At 38.7% G+C, this 19,344-nt stretch overlaps 1 protein-coding gene across 1 annotated transcript in view; it reads right to left on the reverse strand.

Moving 5' to 3' along the window:
• The window catches only part of mipol1 (mirror-image polydactyly 1), a 104,448-nt gene that overhangs the window by 8,822 nt on the left and 76,282 nt on the right, over window positions 1–19,344 (reverse strand). The window contains exon 12 of the mRNA XM_056256117.1: window positions 10,520–10,611. Coding sequence (XP_056112092.1) covers window positions 10,520–10,611 — 92 coding nt within the window. The remainder of the gene's footprint in view (window positions 1–10,519; window positions 10,612–19,344) is intronic.

Genomic DNA, 19,344 nt, shown 5'->3' on the forward strand with positions numbered 1-19,344 from the left:
CAAATGCAGGGCCAAAAATAGTTTGATTGTTTATGAATTAAATAGTATTAACTAATATTAACTGAATTTGTGACTGTTTGCTTCCAGGTAATATCCATTTTAATCCATGTAAAAAAAGAACAAACAGCATATCTTTGTTGTCCATCACAAACTTCAATAGTTCGTCGGGAAAGACAATCATCAAAATTACAAGAACAATATAACGGCTGAGTGACGGTGTAGCATCAGGCTCGTGTTTCATAAACCAGGAGAAATGCCAAAGGTCAAATTTCTAACACAAATATGAAACTTGACCCAGACACAGAGAGAGCATGCTTGCAGTTTACCTGGAGGTGTGGAATCATAACTCTATATCAATAGACACATCTAATATTCAAATGGAATGTCAGTACAAGAAACAATATCTGGAGCTAATAATTCCTCGAATGTCAGCGGAATATATTAGCGCTCTCACAGCGCTGCCTCCAACTGGAGGTGAAATTCAGACAGGTGTTTTTCAACAAGGCGTGAGATAACGAAGGTGAAAATAAAAACAGAGGGGAGAAGGCCAAGAATGAGAGATACATATCAGTCTAACTAACGTACATGAGTGTAGATTGTGCCAAGGAAACACTGAATGGTTCATGGGAGCTCAGGGTTTCCTTGTCACAATCTACACTCATATTAGATTGTGCCAAGGAAACCCTGAGCTCCCATGAACCATTCAATGTTGAAATGTCAATAATTGTCACATTGAGCTAACATAAAAACAAATCAACTTCTCGAGAAAAGAGACGTTTTGAGGAATAAACATTTCTAATGAAAACATAACGGTGCTTGCATGTGCAAAACAATGCCACCACAAAGGTAGATTGTTGCCAGCAATATCTGCACATGGCATTTACGGTTCAAGTGATTGTGCTCAAAAACAAAACAAAACGCCCAGAACTTTCATGCCAATGTGCAAAGATGGCAGCGAGCGTGTTGTTTGCTTTCAGAGCTGCATGCGCCAGTCAAACAATTGCCATTGTGATGAATAGAAATGCTACCAGACAACTTTCTCCATGCAGGTATAATAAACTTCCTTGGTTGCTATGTACTTACTGTACATCCAAGAGATTCGATCGTCCGTCGAACGAAAAGCAATTTCGCCTCTCCTCAACAAGCCGCAAGACAGATATAATTTTCTGTGCTTAAAAACAGCTGTCAACAAACTGCAGAGAAATAATATGCTTTAATATGACACAGAGAGCACGGGGATATCAATATCAGCTCTTAATAATGATGACACCTGCTCCTCTTTTCATTCAAGCAGAAACCAGATGAACGGCTGTTATAATGCAGACAGGTACACAGCGCTCACCTGCGACCAGAGGCATACAGAAAACCACAGCGATATTAAGTGGGCATTCATTTTAACTAGGGAAACAATGCGTTTGGTACAATGCCCCGATTAGCCGACAACACAAAACGTCTGTCTGGCTCACATGCTTCCATGTGTCTAGTGACAGAGACATCATGATTGATTGCCAGTAGCTTTTGTCTTATAGCTTAGCCAATGTGTGTGTGTGTGTGTGTGTGCTGTTGCCCTACAGTCATATTACTCATTCAGTCTTGCTAATTAGTTCTTCCATGTCAGGGTTTTCCTTCCTTTATTTTTTTTTTTGAGGTAATCAATTCTGATGCGATATTGATGGTCGAGAAAGTGATGTAAAGTTGTGTGCTTTGTTTAATTAAATGCAAACATATTGGGTACAAAGGTCCAATGACAGTGACAAACAAGGGCAGAGAAGCATTGCCACACTATGGATTATCTTATCTAAGCCCGCCAACCACTTCAGACACACAGCCGCTTCTCCGCTACACGGCTTTCCATCCTGGCTCCCACTTTATGAGAATCATTATAGTTGGATATATGACGTATGACCTGCTCAGAGGAACTGAGATGCTAGTGTGACGGAGTTCCATAAATAGCAACACTGTAAAAACATTATATGATCAATAAGTTATGACAACGTGTTTTTAACTTGCTGTAACTCATCAAAACAAGTTACGCAATGTTATACAAGATTCAACGCATTTAAAGTCAGTTTAATGTAATTTAAGTTGAAATGAATTAAAGGAGCATTGCGGAACTTCTGAAATTTCTTACCGTTACTGACACCAGTGGCCGTTAGAGAAACTGCTTCTTTTTTTTTTTTTACTTACGAGGATTTTCCGTGGGTGTCTGGTTTGTGCTGGAGGCTGGTCGCTTCTTTCCGTCTGCAGAGTCCATTTGAAACACTACTGCTAGCGATTGTCGCTGATTACTAATGGCTGCCATACGGATGTAAGCCCAAGAAGACGAGAACGCGCATGACGTCACATTTTGTGAATTTTCACGCCAATTCGGACCCGACTCCCCCACACACAATTGAGCCTACGGGCTGATAGAGGCAACCGTGGTGGACAGTCAATGTGTCATTCTTTCTATTACATTATGGTTGGCTCATAAATGTACAAATGAAGACTCTATCTTAAAGATTTTTTTAAGTAAAAACCTACACATAGCCCCTTTAAAGGTGCAGTATGTGAGATTGACAGCTAGTGGTTGAAATGGGTACTGCAGTCCATATTCAAAATATTGAAAAGAATTGTTTAACCCAATTAATAATAATAATAATTATTAAATAATTTGTAAATGCAAATGTTAAAGGAGAACTCCGGGCAATTTTTAAGTGAATCTTGATCGTTAGACCTTTGTGAGTACTGACTATAGGAAAAAAAACGAACCGGATTGGTGCTTGCTACGCGGAGCTGCGACCGCGAATGCCCAGAGCTCCCACCCAGCTAAAACGGCAGCTATGGGGGCATCGACATAAAGAGCGTTTTTAAGCCTCTTAACAGACACAAAATGCAATTAAAATGTCTGTCCAACATGAACAGGGACCCTACATGTGAACAAGATGCGTTTAGCAACTTAGCCATTGTTTCAACTCACCTAAATAGTCTTTTAGACGGCAAGCTGTAGTCTCGCGCTGCAGTCCCGTGCTGTAGCCGGAAAAGGTAAACAATGTCCAGGTGGGAGGAGCGTTGGTCATGTGCGACGAGTTATGATCAGAGTTGCTTACAAGTGAAGAAGAAATGGCTCCTCCCACCTTCTCCTTTAAGGCAAGTGAGATGAGTAAATACATGCTCACATTTAGTCTAGAACTACAATAACCATCATGTTCACACCACGGCACACAACTCCTCTGCACTTCCACTCGATTTCTCTCAACATGGGGACAGGAGAGGTGTTTATGAATTTAATGAATGAGAAAACAAAGTAACTTGCATTACTTATTTGAAAAGGTAACTCAGATATTTTGTTGTAAATTTAAAAGTAACACGTTACTTTATTTGTAACTTGAAAAAAGTAATTGGATTACGTAACTCGCGTTACTTGTAATTGTCGCACCTTCAATTTAAGTCTATGTTTTTTTTTTCTTCAGTTGTTTTATTGTCCACCAGGCATTCATCAGTATGAATAAGTCTGAATAAATGACACAATTTTGAGGTTTCATTCACAAGATTAGGGGTTTGTTTAACTCACTTATCTTAAGTACACTAAAATTGGTGTGGAAAAAGTTTTATTTAGAAATTGCTAGTACCTTTTTAAAATTTTAAATCACAATTAAATGGCAAGTAACATTAAATTACAAGAAACATGAAATTTTAAAGTAGAAAGACTTAAATCGTATTTTCTTGTAAAACGTACTTCAGTAATCTTTCAAACTTTAACAAAAAAAAAAAAGTAATAGTGACTTAGCAAGAACCACTAATGAAAGAAATACTTATAATTCAATGTATTCAACCAAACATACAGTATGCTACTCGTTTAACATGGTGTGTGTTTCTCTAGTTATAAAGGCCACCCGACAGGCAATCCGAGGAGTCTGTTAAACATTAACCAGAACCGTAAGATACCTGATCCCATGGGAGGGATCCCAACGAACCTGCCCTCTAACTCTACAGGCCAGTTAAACATTAACACTGCCACAAAATGCTATCAGATGGGAAATGTAAAATACCCTTTTAATAGAGAGTACTTATCTACAGGCAAAAAAAAAGTACATAGAGACCGCAGCTAACACAGAGACAGACAGGTGTCTATGGCAACCTGTGGTGGATATAAACTAACTAGCGTCCACATCCCACTTTCAACCATTCCTTACACCAATCACTCATGCTGACAGCTGCTGATAAAGCCATGGTAGTGTCTACACCTCTCGTTCCCTCAATAAAAAAACAGAAATATGAGACCACACCCAATGGTGAACAAAAACACCAAAGTTTTGATCACTCGCTAATGAATTTTTTGCTCTCTTTCATTTTTTTCAATTTCTTGCGCTGAGCCTGGGCAGGAACGCTGCTGTGCGTTTGGATAAAGGAGCCACTGCTTGCCGGGAGGGGTTCCACGCAATCTACAAAATGTATTTTGCTGCACAGAACGGCAAAGACGGCTAATGCAGTGGACGCAGTTTGCTCTGTTTTGGGGATAAAGTCTGTTAATGCCACAGGCGTCATAAATATCACATAAATTCAAAGTTTCCATCTAGCATTGTGGCATAACTACTGGTGTTATCAACATCCAAGGATTTCTCAGAAATAAGTCATTTCAGCCCAATGGGTGGGGGTTTGAATGAAAAGGGGGAAAACATAAGAAGAATGGAAATAAACGCCACTGAAAAATAATCAGTTCGCTGAGAGATGAATGATTAGAAATCTCTGTAAAGATCAGACAATTTGCTGCTATGTTACCTCATAAATAAAGTTAATAATAAACATAAATATCAAATACCAAAATGAGAGAGAGACTCCGCAATAGACTGGCTCAAATCTGTTTATACATGTACGTATGTACACAGTACAAAAGTTTATGGACAGTAAGATTTGTTGTTTAAAATAAATGAATACTTTCGTTCTGTAATGAAGCATAAAATTGATCAAAATGACAGTAAAGACATTTATGGCTTCTATTTCAAATAAATGCTGTTCTTTTGAACATCCTGATTTTTTTTTATCATTAATGTTTCCACAAAAACTTAAAAAATATATTTTTGGCAGCAAATCAGCATATTAGAATGATTTCTGAAGACTGGAGTAATGATGCTGAAAAATCAGCTTTGCCATATATATATATATAATTTTGTATTATATATTTCAAATTTATAATGATAATCTAAACTATAAAAAATATTTTATTATATATGACCATATAAAAGTATATATTAAACTACATATTAGCATTAACAATAGGAGGTAATGTTTGTGTGTGCAAATCCGTAGTAAGATTTATTTATGGATTTCTTCTAACTTCATACAATATTAAAATATGATATCATAATAAATGATATAATGAAATGTGTTGATGTTTTGATGAACATATCAAAGTATTTTGTTTTATGCATGCAGGTCAGTTTAGGACAATTCATTTGCCTATTCACAAAACAAAAAAATGAAAATCGAGCTCTTTGGCTTGCAGTGTAGTGTAAGCGTATTGAAAAAAGAGAGCTCATGTATGTGTACGCTGTATCTGCTAATGACTATTGAGTTGTTGACAGGTTGATCTGTTAGCATGTGTGATAATGAGTGATCACTGGGGAGTTGGGTCGTATGGGGTGTTAATACATGTCTATCCAGCGCTGCCTCCATCCTGGCTGACGCTCAAACAAAGCACCTTAAACTCACAGTCTAACCTCTCCTTCGCCGGTCGGCCAATGATAACCTATTAAAACAACCCACCCCAAGTGAACAAAATTGCCTAAGTGTTTCTCTTCATCAGAGGGGAGCGTTGCACTATTCGGAGCAGGCTCTATCAGAGCCAGAGGTTCACACTGCAGACATTTCTTTCCACCACCCGATTCTCTCTCTCATCTGTTCACTGCCCTTTCATGTGACATAGACTGTCTGTTATCCTAAAAGACACAATGGAGGTGGTCGGGCAATCCTGAGAGCAAACACACGCAGTCATACTCTGGCCTTTGTTGGGCCTGGAGGATTCTCCTTTTAAAGGTTCAGCGCTGAAACCACATTGGCAGGGGCTGGGGACCAGCGCTGGACACCCTGACGCTCACACAATGCAGATTGTCTGGGGGAAATACAATGTGTTCCTTCTCCTCCTCCTGCTGGGACAGACAAAAAAAGACTACAAGAGTGAGAACTCTTCTCAGATTAGGTGAGTTTGGGTGTGTAGTACCAAAGTGAGTCAGCTGAGCACCACATACACACACACCACAAGAGGTATATATGATTCTGCGGAGTTCCTCAGAACATTAAGCATTATTCAGATAAGCAAGTTAGTTTCTGGATAATTTCTAAAGAACTAGAGAATAGTTAAAAGGGCCGTAAAACATTTGGAAACCCTTTATGGTTCAATTTGTTAATATTAGTTAATGCATTAGGTATCATGAATTAGCAATGAACAACACTGTTTCAGTTTTTATTAATTTTGTGTCTGGTAAGATTTTATAAAGAAATAAATAATTGTATTCAGAAAGGATACATTAAATGGATCAAAGGTGACAGTAAAGACTATTATAACATTACACAGATAATGCTTCTTTTGAACTTTCTTTTCCTAAATTAATCCAGTTTCCACACAAATATTAAGTGGCACAACTGTTTTCAACATTGATAATAATAAGAATGTTTTCTTGAAAATATATTAAAATGGTAAAAATGTTTTTACAATATTACTGTTTTACTGTGTTTTTCATCCAAATAAATGCAGATTTTGAACAGGATTCTACCATTGCTCATTGGTAATTTGTCCATAAAAACATTGACAAAATTTATTATTTGCATTATTGTTATGTATTAATTTATTTTTATTTTTATAAAGATTAACTTAAATTAATAAATGCTGGGTCACACTTCAGATTCTCACCAATTATTAACTACAATTTTTGCCTCAATCTATTTACTGCTTATTAATATTTAGTAAAGCAGTTGTAAATTCAGGTATTGGGATAGGATTAAGGCATGTAGAATATGGTCATGCAGAATAAGGGAATAAGTTTTATAAGTACTAATAAACCACTAATATCCTAGTAATATGCATGCTAATAAGCAACTAGTGAGAATCGGACCTAAACTACAGTGTTACCAAATGCTGAAATAAACTAAAAGACATACTTAACAAATTGAACCTTATTTTAAATTGTTACCGAAAGTTCTCCAATGGCACGATCAGGCGGTAAAACCCTTTTGGAGTGAAACACAAACACGAGATCATGCACAATGAGATGCGGAGGGGATTAATAAGATGTGACGAATGCAAATGGAAAGTCCTTGATACACACGGATGTATGTCTCGGTGAAACCGGACGCAGCTCACTTAACCAGCACGACCAGTTTATGAGCCAAATGTATTTACTCCATATCATCTATCAAAGCCGTCCTCACTGACAGATAAACCCCAAGTAAAGCAAACAAGCCCTCTGGCAGGAAGACAAGAACCGGGGAGGGCGGGTCTGCGGTAGTCCATCACGACCACTGGGAACAGTTTGGTTTGGTTATTTAAGACCCCGACTATCATTTTGAATAAAACCTTAAATAAGCACAGAGTTCAACTCGCAGGCCAAAACAATCAGATGTTAGGTGATGCTGAAACGTTTGCGGTCGGTACCTCTGGAGGCTTTTGCGCTCTAGCAAAACAGCTACGAGGATCTCAATGTGGTCAGACCTCTGACAGCGTCTGCAGGAGACGTGGCTCGAGATCACAACTTCACGAGCGCTCCAATCCTTGAGAACATGAGTTTGCGGTAATCTAATGACTCACTGCACTCAACCCGAGCAAACTAAACACATAAACGCCAGTTTTAAATGTTCATAATCTGTTATAAAGCTGGACGGTGATCAGACTAAATGCATGATGCATGCTTTTAATCAGAGGCACAGTAATGATGTTGGGTGAGATGAGTGACATCCAATGAGGATCTTTTTTGATTATGCAAGTTTTGCGATGAGAAACCACTTCATTAACATTCCAGCCACTCTGCTGGTTGTCAAAAAAATGACCAAAGGAAGGAGTTTAATAGGAAAAAGAAGGTTTAAAGGGGTCCTTGATTATCATTTCACTTTTTTAACTTTAGTTAGTGTGTTGCTTTTTGAGCATAAACAACATCTGCAAAGTTACGACGCTCAAAGATCAATGCAAAGGGAGATATTTTCTTTTACAGAAATTGCTTTTTAAGGACTACAACAAGCGGCTGGTAGGGACTACAACGAGCTTCTTCTTGGGTTGGTGACATCACAAACCCTAAAATTGACATAAATCCTGCCCCCGGGAACCCAAAACAAAGGTGGTGAGGCAATGTTGGGCTGCTTTAGAGAAGAGGAAGAGTTGTTGTCACTGTTTTTTACACCCCGTAAAAAGCTTTTCCTAAGGCTGTCCGACTTTTTAACACTGTTCCTGAACATTATAACCTCAATGTTTATCTGTGCGCTGCACATTTTACGGAGAACAGCTTCCAGAAAAGAGTACAATGCAGGTTATACGCACAAAAGCTTCTCCTGAAAGAGGTATCCATTCCAATTTTGTTGGGACAATCTGTTGTTTATGGATCACAACTTGTATGTCGTATTATTTGTAGTTGTGTTTTCTATTAACAGTTCCAATTATAAGCTTTATGTAGTTGCTATGATGGCTATGATGTAAACTAAAGGCAAAGCTTTGACTTTGCTAGCCTGCTAACTACATTACAGTATTGATATAGCTTTTACTTTAGTTTTTGTAAGCTCTTGCTTTTGTAAGATTGTTCACCGCCCCTTAGGAAAATTGTTCATGATTTTGTGACCGATTACTGTTTGTTTTACAATAGTTTTCCGACAAATATGATTAAATGGTGGATAACATTATATCTATAAGAAAATTACAAATCCGTGCTTGCAAAGTCCGTGCTTGAAATCCGTTCAAAACAATCCCCTTGTTCGTTAACATGGTCAGGGTCTGAATCGGGCTCGAAATGGTTTGAAATTTACGCCATCGTTAATATTTACATCTGAGTAGAGCTCGCGGTTATTAAGGGGCAGGACATTTCCCGAACACCTGCTATGCACTGCCAATCACAACACACTGGGCCAGCTAACCAATCACAGCACATTTCGTATTTCGGAAGGAGGGGCTTCATCGAAAACGACGCGTTCAACCTGACTGGGGTAAGAGGACCTGTAATAATGTAAAGTATGTGAAAAATAATGCGTTTTAACAGTCAAGCATGAAAACATATTCTAGTACACCCCAAAAACAAAATCAAGATCTTGTAAAAGGGCATAATAGGACCCCTTTAAGGCCCTGATTTACCTCAAGCAAAATCAAAGAACACACAGGTATGACATAATTTTGAACAAAATCAGGCCAAAACAGAGTTCATTTGGGATTCAACAACCGCTTCGACTGGTGAACACCTTCATACTACCATTGGTCTACGGTGATGATGTAATAGGTAGATGTGGCTCTTAGGCTTATTTGACATCGAAATATTCTCCAGTTCATTTCTTTTGTTCAGTCCATTGAAGTCATACATGAGTATAAACATGAACACATTGGAGAACTGCTTTATAATAGAAACTGAAGTTGTACTTCTAATTGAATGAGACACTGAAACTGTTTTTCATTTTAGTGTAAAGCTGCTTGTTTTAAAGCAATCTAACGTGCTATATAAATAAACACAACATGACTGGAATGCTGAATTGCAGAGCTTGTGCAAACATATCCACATATCTATGATCAGATGCTTTCTTAACTGCTGTTTTCTCAACACTGTCATTTTTTTTGCGTTTTTATTTTGTTATTGAGAGGAAAGTATGCAGCTCAAATTTACATATTCATCTAAACGCCGCTCTTAGCAGCGTGGGCGATATCAATATGTTTTCTAACAGTATACTGCTGCTCAGGTATTTCAAACTTCTTTTTACCCCTAAGCGAAAAAGGCGAAAGAACTTGTCCGCGAGAATATTGGGGCCTATTTACTGTTGACTAATGTGCTTAGGTGAACAATGTTACATGTAGCCTCAACCTCAAACTACCACTACTCACAGACCTTACACATATTGCACACAAAAATGGAAAGTTCTTTTTAAAATGGAAAGCTTCAATCCGACAAAATCTGCAAAACATTTACCAGGTCCCATGTTGCAACAACATACACTGGCTATATGAAACTATGGTTTTGTGACATGCATAAACCTCCAGAATCCACTGTTGATGGACTGGACCACCTCTAAAACAAAGCCCACCTGGTTCCTCAACTCTGGAATGCCATGCAAAGGCTTTCCCCTAATTCCTGCACTGACATCAACATATTATCCATAACCTGAATTATTACAATCCTCTAGTCTAGATAAAACACCATGTCCTGCACCTCTATTTATTTGCAAATTCACTGAACACTTAAAGCATGTCACAGCAGGTTCATGCTCCATTACAACACAAACAAACTGTACAATGCATCAAATGAGTCATTTAAGGAGTTGTTACTGTGCAGTGTAAGGTGAGGTGGTTCACCTGTGATACCTGTGTAGGGTTTGCAGCTCTTCTTCCAGTGTGCGGCTGAGCACCAGGGCTTTATCTCGTTCTCTCAGGGCTTCCTGAAGCTCCTCCTCAAGCTGTAGAGATTGAAGAAATGCATGTCAGATCATATAAAGCTCTCTTAACACACTGTTCATTTATGGACGGCTCAAATGACAAAACTAAACCTTTAATAAACACACAGAAATAGAGAAGAACTAGAGTATGGCTGATATAGGTTTTACCATTAGCTAAATTAAAAAATAAAAAAAAATAAAAAAAAAAGGATTTTTTTTTTAAAAATAAATAATGCATAAATAAAAATGGTTTAAATTAATTCATACACAATGTTTATTAATTATTCTTTACTTCATTATCTACTAACTAAACCTCCAAGAAGCACAAAGAAAAAAAAAAAAAAGAAAAAAAAAATACTAATACAATATTATTAAAAATGAAAAGAAATAACACATAAAAATGTTACAAATAATTTATTTAATAGATAAAAAAAAACCTAGGAAACTAGTAAAATCATTTAGCCAAACGGACATGATTTATAGCCAGTGCTGGGTCTAAAAACGTCTGAATATTTGACGATTAATCGGCTAGCTGATTAAAAAATACAAATACTAAAATGTTGTAACGGCAAGGAATCAAACCAGATAAACAGAAAATGTCACATGCCCTGTGCTTTTGTCAGTATGCGAGAGCAAAAGTAAGCTATGCAAGCTCAATTTCACACAAAATGTGTGTGAAATGCAATTCATAGCAGCATTGCTGTGCGGGCGTTATGGTGAACATTAACGTAAACTGTCTTCTTCTACACTACAGAAAGGTTTCTCCTTCTACTGTTTCGAAGAGTATACTCGTCTAAAGATTTCATTAACTTTTTTTTATCTTCAATGTCAGACAGATAACCATCTGAACTCCAACTGAACTTCATTCATTCGTTCGTGTGCACACAAGGAGAAACTCACACTGAGAGGGATCCAATTGACTCTATTGTCTTCTAACTCAGCACCTACTCAGCAGCGGTGTGTCGTGAGACCGAGGGATCCCTGAGCCGGTGGGTGTGGGGAAGGCCGGGTAAACACTGTCCCCTACCTCGCAGTGCCTAAACCTGTGGCACAATAAAGCCCTTGCTAATGACCTGCCGTTGAAACAGATGTATTGATGGGCTCATCCTTTCAACAGCTGGGTGAGGAGACAGACACAATGGAGGCTGTCTAAACAAACATGACAACCTGCGCTACTGTAAACTCCTGCAATATACTCCCCGAGAGACAGACGGAGGACAAAGACAGGGAGAGATAAACGGAGAGGAAAAGAAAAGAGAGGGGTTTAAAAGAGAAGGAACTAGAGAATAGTTCTGTTAAAAAAACTGTTTCAAAAATCTGTCATTTACTTTGCCACATGTTTTTTTTCCCACACAGTTGTAAATAAAAGATTATTGGAGTACATTTTACTGGGAAACACTGTCAGGTTTTCCTTCTTCAATATTTCATGTTTAATTTAATGTGTTACTTTGCTGGTTTCTTTGAAATTGTTTTTGCGACTATAGGGTGTGGTGTGTTCATACGCGTAGTTCGGTTCGCTTGGTTCATTTGTTCCGGACCAAAAAAAAACAAAAACATTTAGTCCTGGTCCGCTTAGAGTTCAGACTGACATTTTTATCATCGAACCAAAAGATATAGAACCTAAAGTTCACAACCTGATTGGTCGGCTTTTATAAACTGTTAAAGGCCTGTTCACACCAAGAACAACGATAAAAATAACTATAAAGATAACTATATTAACGTCCACACCAGCGGATGACACTTTTCTGTTTATTCTAAGCGAGTGCTCAGTTTTGTCGTCTTTAAAAGCTTGGGCTCTTAGAAAGCAGGATGGATTCTGATTGGCTGTCATTGTTTTTATCGTTCATTAGCTGGAACAAAATTCAGTATTTTTTTTGGACCGTAAACAAACCTGACGCTGCTACAACTATGAAACTAAAAGCTACTGAGCAAATACAGAGCATTAAATAATTACATAAAACAATAAAATACCAACATATTTACCAACTCATCCAAATCATAAAATAAACATGTATTAGACCACCAGTCTTAAATGCGGTTTTACGATGAATACAGACGTTACCATGATACACCACCAAAAGTAATGAAATGTGTCTTTACTATAAATCACATGCTCATCGCGAGCGCTTCACTAAGTAACACACTCATTGCGACCGGGTTAACAGATGCATATCTTTATGGTATCAGAACAGTCTGAACTGCAACCGTTGACAAACAATAACTATGCAGTGAAATAATAAACTAACTACGACCAATTATCTAGCCCTCTAAACATAAAAATATATTGCTGCATTCTTTGTGGCGAGGAAAGTTTGTGTAAAGTGTGCCATTCAAACTGTGACTGAAACAGTTGCTATAGCAGCCTAATATTAATAACTATGCAGTAATTGTGATTTTTTTAAACAGTCTAATTCTATTTCATCATTAAAATCTATTTTCACATTCATCTTGACTGAGGGGGCAAAATAATCCTGGTGAGGGGGTGACATTTTAAGGTAAATTATGGCCTGTTCTTCATTAAAAGTTATTGTATTACTTTAGAAAACCTGAAATATGGAGCACATTCATCAAAGAGTCTCCCTTTGTGTTCCACAGTATAAAGAAAGGCATACAGGTTAGGAATGACATGCTGGCGAGTAAACAATGACAATATTGAACTATTCCTTCAAAGGAATGCAAGACTTGGAGTTATCATAAGCACTATAGAGTTGAATGACTCTTTAGTAACTTTTGCTATAATCTGGGGTTTGTCAAATTGAGGTGTGTCGTTGATAGGCTTGAAATTTCAAGTTTTCTTCAGAAACACAGGAATGCTGTCCGTGCCTTATCTTCGGGGTGTATCGTAAACTGTGATAAAGCTTTAAAGGTTTCATCTTACTGGATGCATTGTCTCCAAAACGCATTCGGCTTCTATGAGGCACCCGTCTGACATCGAGCAGTATCTTATCAAGATGCATTGGATTGGGGAGTTTCTTTTCTTCACTAAAATCACCCAGCAATGCTTCACTGCAGTGCAACGTGAGCGCAGCGCACCGTTATGCGCCTATGATGCGGTCTGCGATAAAAAAAATCTTCAACTGCAGACTAAAGACACATAAGCAAATACAATATTTGCATGCTATAGATAAGTATGCGAGCATTCCTAACACAAGACTGCAACGGAAACAGGCTTATGACTCGAACACCGGTGCATTTAAATCCCTGAAACACTTTTACCCATAAGCACATGCAGCTTCCGCCGGTTCCCCAATCATTCTAATTACTGGAGTGCAGGTCTCGAAAGTCAAAGAGAACATCAAAAAGCCTCAAACCTCTAAAGTCAATATGTACTTTTCTCCAACAGGGAGGGGAGCTCGACTTCAAAGCGCAATTCTTTTAATCTTATGTATTTTATCAGCATTCATTACAATATTATCCAAATTAGGTTCCCAGAGTAACGTGTTAACCTGTAGAGATTAAGCCCTGCAAAGGAGGGTCGCAGCCTTGACCTTTATGAGCGAGCGTTTGGTGGGGCAGAGGTGGGCTGGTCGTGGCCTTTCTGACCCAGTGGGGAGAGGAGGATGTGATGGAGGTTATCAGCGGTGTCACAGTCCGCTCCGTCGCTGACTGAAGCTCATTTAAAGCAGCACGGCCCGTATCATGTCAGAGGTCACCCAACGCTTTCTTGCTCTATTGAAATAAATATTATTATAACAGGGTTCGAACAGATGCTGTCAAATAAAATTCAAGCACTATTTTTTTGGTTTTCAAGGACTACAATCAGAGATTTCACTTATTAAACAATATCTTTATTATCTTTTAAATTCTAAAAAAGGTAAATGGATGAATAAAAATAAACCATTAAAACAAAACGGTGCAAATAAAGTGCAGCACATTCAATAACTTTTACCATTGAAAGGATACTATGACAAAGATATCGCTTTCCTTATTCAAACTGTTTTTTTCCTCCTCATGAATACATGATCGACCTGAAGAATGAAAGCTGTATCATATACTTTGGATATTTATATGAGCAATATCACGCTCATAGCCATGCGGAATGGCTCTATATCTATATCAGATGGGCTTCAGTGTTAATATTGCGTGAAAAAAATAATTTCACATATATTGTCTTTCAATGATTCAAGCACTTTTCAAGTACATTTTAATAAATATGGCTGTTTTCAAGGGTTTTCCAGGACTTACATTTCAAAAAGTCAAAATCAAGATCAAAACCAATAACATGGGACATTTACATGTAGAAGTCTTAAAGGTACAGTAACAAAAACAGCACTTTTAATTTCACAGGGTGGGGTGAAAAATGGTCATGCAAAACTAAATTATGTCAGCTTTTAATGCAATAAATCTTACATTTACTTACTAACCTTACTAAATGTACCAAAGGGGGCAAAAGTGCATAGGCCCTTTTAAATGGCAACTAAACCCATGTGAAAAAGAAGTGCACTTAAACGTGCACTTGTAGAGTACTTTAAATCTTAAAAGTAGATTTCTTGAAAATCTGTAGTTTTATATGTAGATAATATAGTTCTAATGAAAAGGCCACTACAATGTACAGTACTTAAAGCCACACTTTCACACAATGCTTCTTATCACACTTAAGTATACTTTTAAAAACTGCACTTCGTAATAATGTATGTCAAATGAAAAGTTTTACTTTTAAATCATTGTTTTGATAATCTTTTGTCATGCTTTAAAGAAGAAGCACATTAAAGTACTAAAGTAATTATAACTGTTAAAGGCCTGTTCACACCAAGAACAACGATAAAAATAACTATAAAGATAACTATATTAACGTCCACACCAGCGGATGACACTTTTCTGTTTATTCTAAGCGAGTGCTCAGTTTTGTCGTCTTTAAAAGCTTGGGCTCTTAGAAAGCAGGATGGATTCTGATTGGCTGTCATTGTTTTTATCGTTCATTAGCTGGAACAAAATTGTTCTGAAAGTGATTCTAACGATTATAATTTCTCTGTGCCATTATCGTTGTAGTTGGTGTGGACACTTCTATTCTTTTGTATTTAAAATGATTTTTAGAACTACATCTTTATCATAATAATTATAGTTATCGTCCTTGGTGTGAACGGGCCTTAACTGTTTGCAGTTTGATATTATATTTTAAATGTACTAAGTTCAAATTACATTAAAGTATATTTCAGTTTACAATGAATACTTTGTCAATTGTACATTCCGCCTTTAACCATATTTCACACGACGATAGAAGTTATTATGGGTCAAAAAAGTTAAGTTAATTGCATCTAATAAAACACACAAACTATAATAGATTTTAAAACATTACATTCAGTTTCCACTTAGCTATTCTTTTAAAGCATATTATTTCCGTAATGAGGAACTCTTTTTAAAAGAAAGAAGTACTTTCTTGGGAATCCTTGTGTTAAAAATACTCTACTGTTTGCTTTCAGATTACGCACACATCTCTAGAATGCACTTTTCTGACCAGCTTCTAATAAATGCATAAAAGTGTCTGCTAAACTGTTAAGCAAACAACTAATACTTAGTCTAACTGTTATGAAAGATTAAACACTTTAACACATGTAACACAAATTTGAACTGGACCATTTCATTATAAGGACTAATCCTGTGAAACACACCCCCCTTCTCTGTTTCCAAGCCTGTCACCTGAGGATGTGTGATCAAACATATTCAGCTCTACAAGTCAGAGACAAAAGACTTTCATTCTCGCCTGACAACAAAAAGGCAGAATGCATGAGATCCCTTCTCCGCAGAACACACTCATAAATCTCTCTCGCTTTAAATCGCCAGTAAGACTCACACCTTGTACAACTAAAACATCCCCAAAGAATCGAACGCTCAGAAAGAGATCTTTACGAGAAACCACCATCATTTATTAGAGGTGGAACAGAACCAGGACATGATGCAGGCCAGATTTTAATTCATGAGCACCGAGGCTTAATGTGTCTACAGCTTTGTGTGCTGTTAGGCCATGTCTCCTACTTAAAACAGAGCGATTTACTCGTTCTCTTGTCATGTGGAAGACAAAAGGAATCATTTTGAAGAATGTCCAGGTTTATCTATAGGACGAAATAGTCAACATGGACTATCAAAGTCGAAAAAGCACCATAAAAGAATCATAAAGGTAGTCCATTTAATTCAGAGGTTCTCAACCAGGGGGCCGGGGCCTCTGCAAACTTCCTTGGGGGCCCAATAAGTCTTAAAATTATTTAAATTAATAATCTTATTTAAAAAGCAGAAAAAAAATACAGATGTAAAACATTAAACTAACATCATATTTTTGAGTTTATTTGTTTTATTACAACAGAAGTACCAGAGGTACATTTCAGCTTATATAGGAGGGCCCAACACACTCATGGCAAAACAATTTTACTATTTTTAACTACTTTACTATTTTGGCAAATTGGTGACTACTTAGTATGAATTTGTACAATGTAAAGTGTACGTTTCTGCTTAAACCTTCATGCTTACCTTTTTTTGTACAAAAATCATTTGTTTTCGAAGAAAATGCATACGAAAGTGACACCTTAATTTCTCATGAGATTAGGTCGAAGGGCCTTTGAATATTGTCTTGGGCAAAGAGTGCCTTGAAGTCAAAAAGTTTGAGATTGAGAACCACTTAATTAACTTGTTCACTATATTCAGAGTTAGTTCGCTAAATTAAAACGTGACAAGATGTTAGTGTTAATTCATTGGTATTCAATCTGGCATGATGCGCCAGGTTTGAATGCACACATGTATAAATGAGATTTGATTCTCTTTTGTGTTCCATGGAATATTTTCAATATTTTCCATTTAAAAAGGCAGTTTTGAGGCACCAAACAAACCTCAATACCATTACAAATAATTAACAAAAGGTAATCTCATCCATATTTATGGTCCATAAGGGTCACATCAGATTCAGGCATGTGATCAGCTAAAGATAAAAAAGAGGGAAAACATGCCAATTATTAATAATTATTTTATTTCATTGAGCTTTTATTTTGTCAGAAACATGTAGGGAGACCCTATCTGTCACGATTCATGAACTCGCTGTTTCCTTCATGTCTCGTGTTATTGTTGTTCTGTGAGTACGAGCGCGTGTGAGTGGGCGTTACCGCTCGTTCAGTTGATCAGTTCACCGGCTGATCTCATTATCAGCGCCAGCTGCTGTCAATTCATCCCACTATAAAAACTCATCACAAACTCCTCTCTTTGTCAGATCGTTGGTTTGGTGTCCTCTGTGTCGTGCTTCGTGTTCCAGTTGCTGTCTGTTCCAGTTCGAGTTCCTGTTCGGTGTCTTCGTATCCTGTCTCGTCTGATGTTCACCTGCACTGGATTCTCTGTCACCCGCACTGGTATCACCATCACCTGCACGCTGACCACTGAGTCCCTGCGCCACCATCTGCTGTGTTCCTTGAGATTGTCTTTGTGTCTTCTGACTACCAATAAAGGAGTTAACTTGCAATTGCTTCCGCCCCGTTCTTGTGACAGAACGATCTGACCAACATGGAAGCAGCAAGCGGAACTTCAACTACCTGGGAGGATTTCGTTACAACCAGCATTTCACGGATGGATATACAGGATAGGAACATGAATGATTCGGGCCGGGCTATTCAAGCTCTAGTGGCGCAGGTGTCCGAGCTCACCCAGCAAGTCCAACTTTTGCGGGTTCCCACTGCGCCACCCACACCGCCAGCTCCTCCCATACCACCAGAGAGCGCCTTCCAGTCAGAGCCCAGACTGCCAGTTCCTGAAGCCTACAATGGTGAGCCAAACTTTTGCAGAGCATTTCTAACACGCTGTTCTATGCATTTCTCCTTGCAACCCAGGACCTTTGCCACAGAACAAAGCAAAGTGGCGTTTGTGCTCACGCTCCTGACTGGAAAGGCAGCTCTGTGGGGGACGGCGGTGTGGGAGAACCAGGATCCATGCTGCGCCTCGTTCCAGACACTCGCCGCCGCCATGAAAGGAGTTTTCGACCGCTCGGTCGCTGGAAAGGAGGCAGCAAGGATGCTAGCGGATCTCAAGCAGAACGAGAAATCAGTATCTGACTACTCTATTGAGTTTCGGACTTTGGCGGCGGAGTGTCATTGGAACGAGGAGGCGCAGTGGGACATGTTCCTGCATGGGCTGGCTGACCGCGTCCAGAAGGAGATTTATGCACTGGACTTACCACCTACCCTCAACGAGTTGATCGATCTGGCACTTCGTGTTGACTCTCGACTCTCCCGAGTCGAGGGTCGGAAGGGACCTGCTCGGGGTTTCGGAACGGTGGAGACTCCGAGACTCAACAGTGTGGACGCGGTCAGCCCTGTCTACAATCACGAGCCCATGCAGGTCGGTCGAGCTCGGCTTTCCCGGGAGGAGAAGGAAAGGCGGAGGTCCCAGGGCCTTTGCCTTTACTGTGGCGCTGCAGGACATTTCGCGTTCAACTGCCCGGTAAAAGGGCAAGCCCGGCAGTAAACCTGAGGCTACTGTCGGGTGGGATCTCCGCTGAGAAGACCTCATCAACATCAACGCTCCTCCCGGTAAGACTCAGGTGGTCAGTTCACACTCACGACTGTCAAGCACTACTGGACTCCGGGGCTGAAGGTAACTTCATGGACTACACTTTTGCACTCAGGATTCAGGTTCCCCTTCTACCCCTCAGTCACACCATCGCAGTGCACGCGCTCAACGGACAAACACTTCCCACTATCTCTTATACCTCTGGACCCCTCACACTCAGCGTATCCGGCAACCATTCTGAAACCATCTCTTTCTATATCCTGGACTCCCCCT

This window comes from Rhinichthys klamathensis, unplaced genomic scaffold (genome assembly GCF_029890125.1).
Source record: "Rhinichthys klamathensis goyatoka isolate OS25496 unplaced genomic scaffold, OSU_Roscu_1.1 h1tg000123l_1, whole genome shotgun sequence".
Taxonomy (NCBI): Eukaryota; Metazoa; Chordata; class Actinopteri; order Cypriniformes; family Leuciscidae; genus Rhinichthys; species Rhinichthys klamathensis.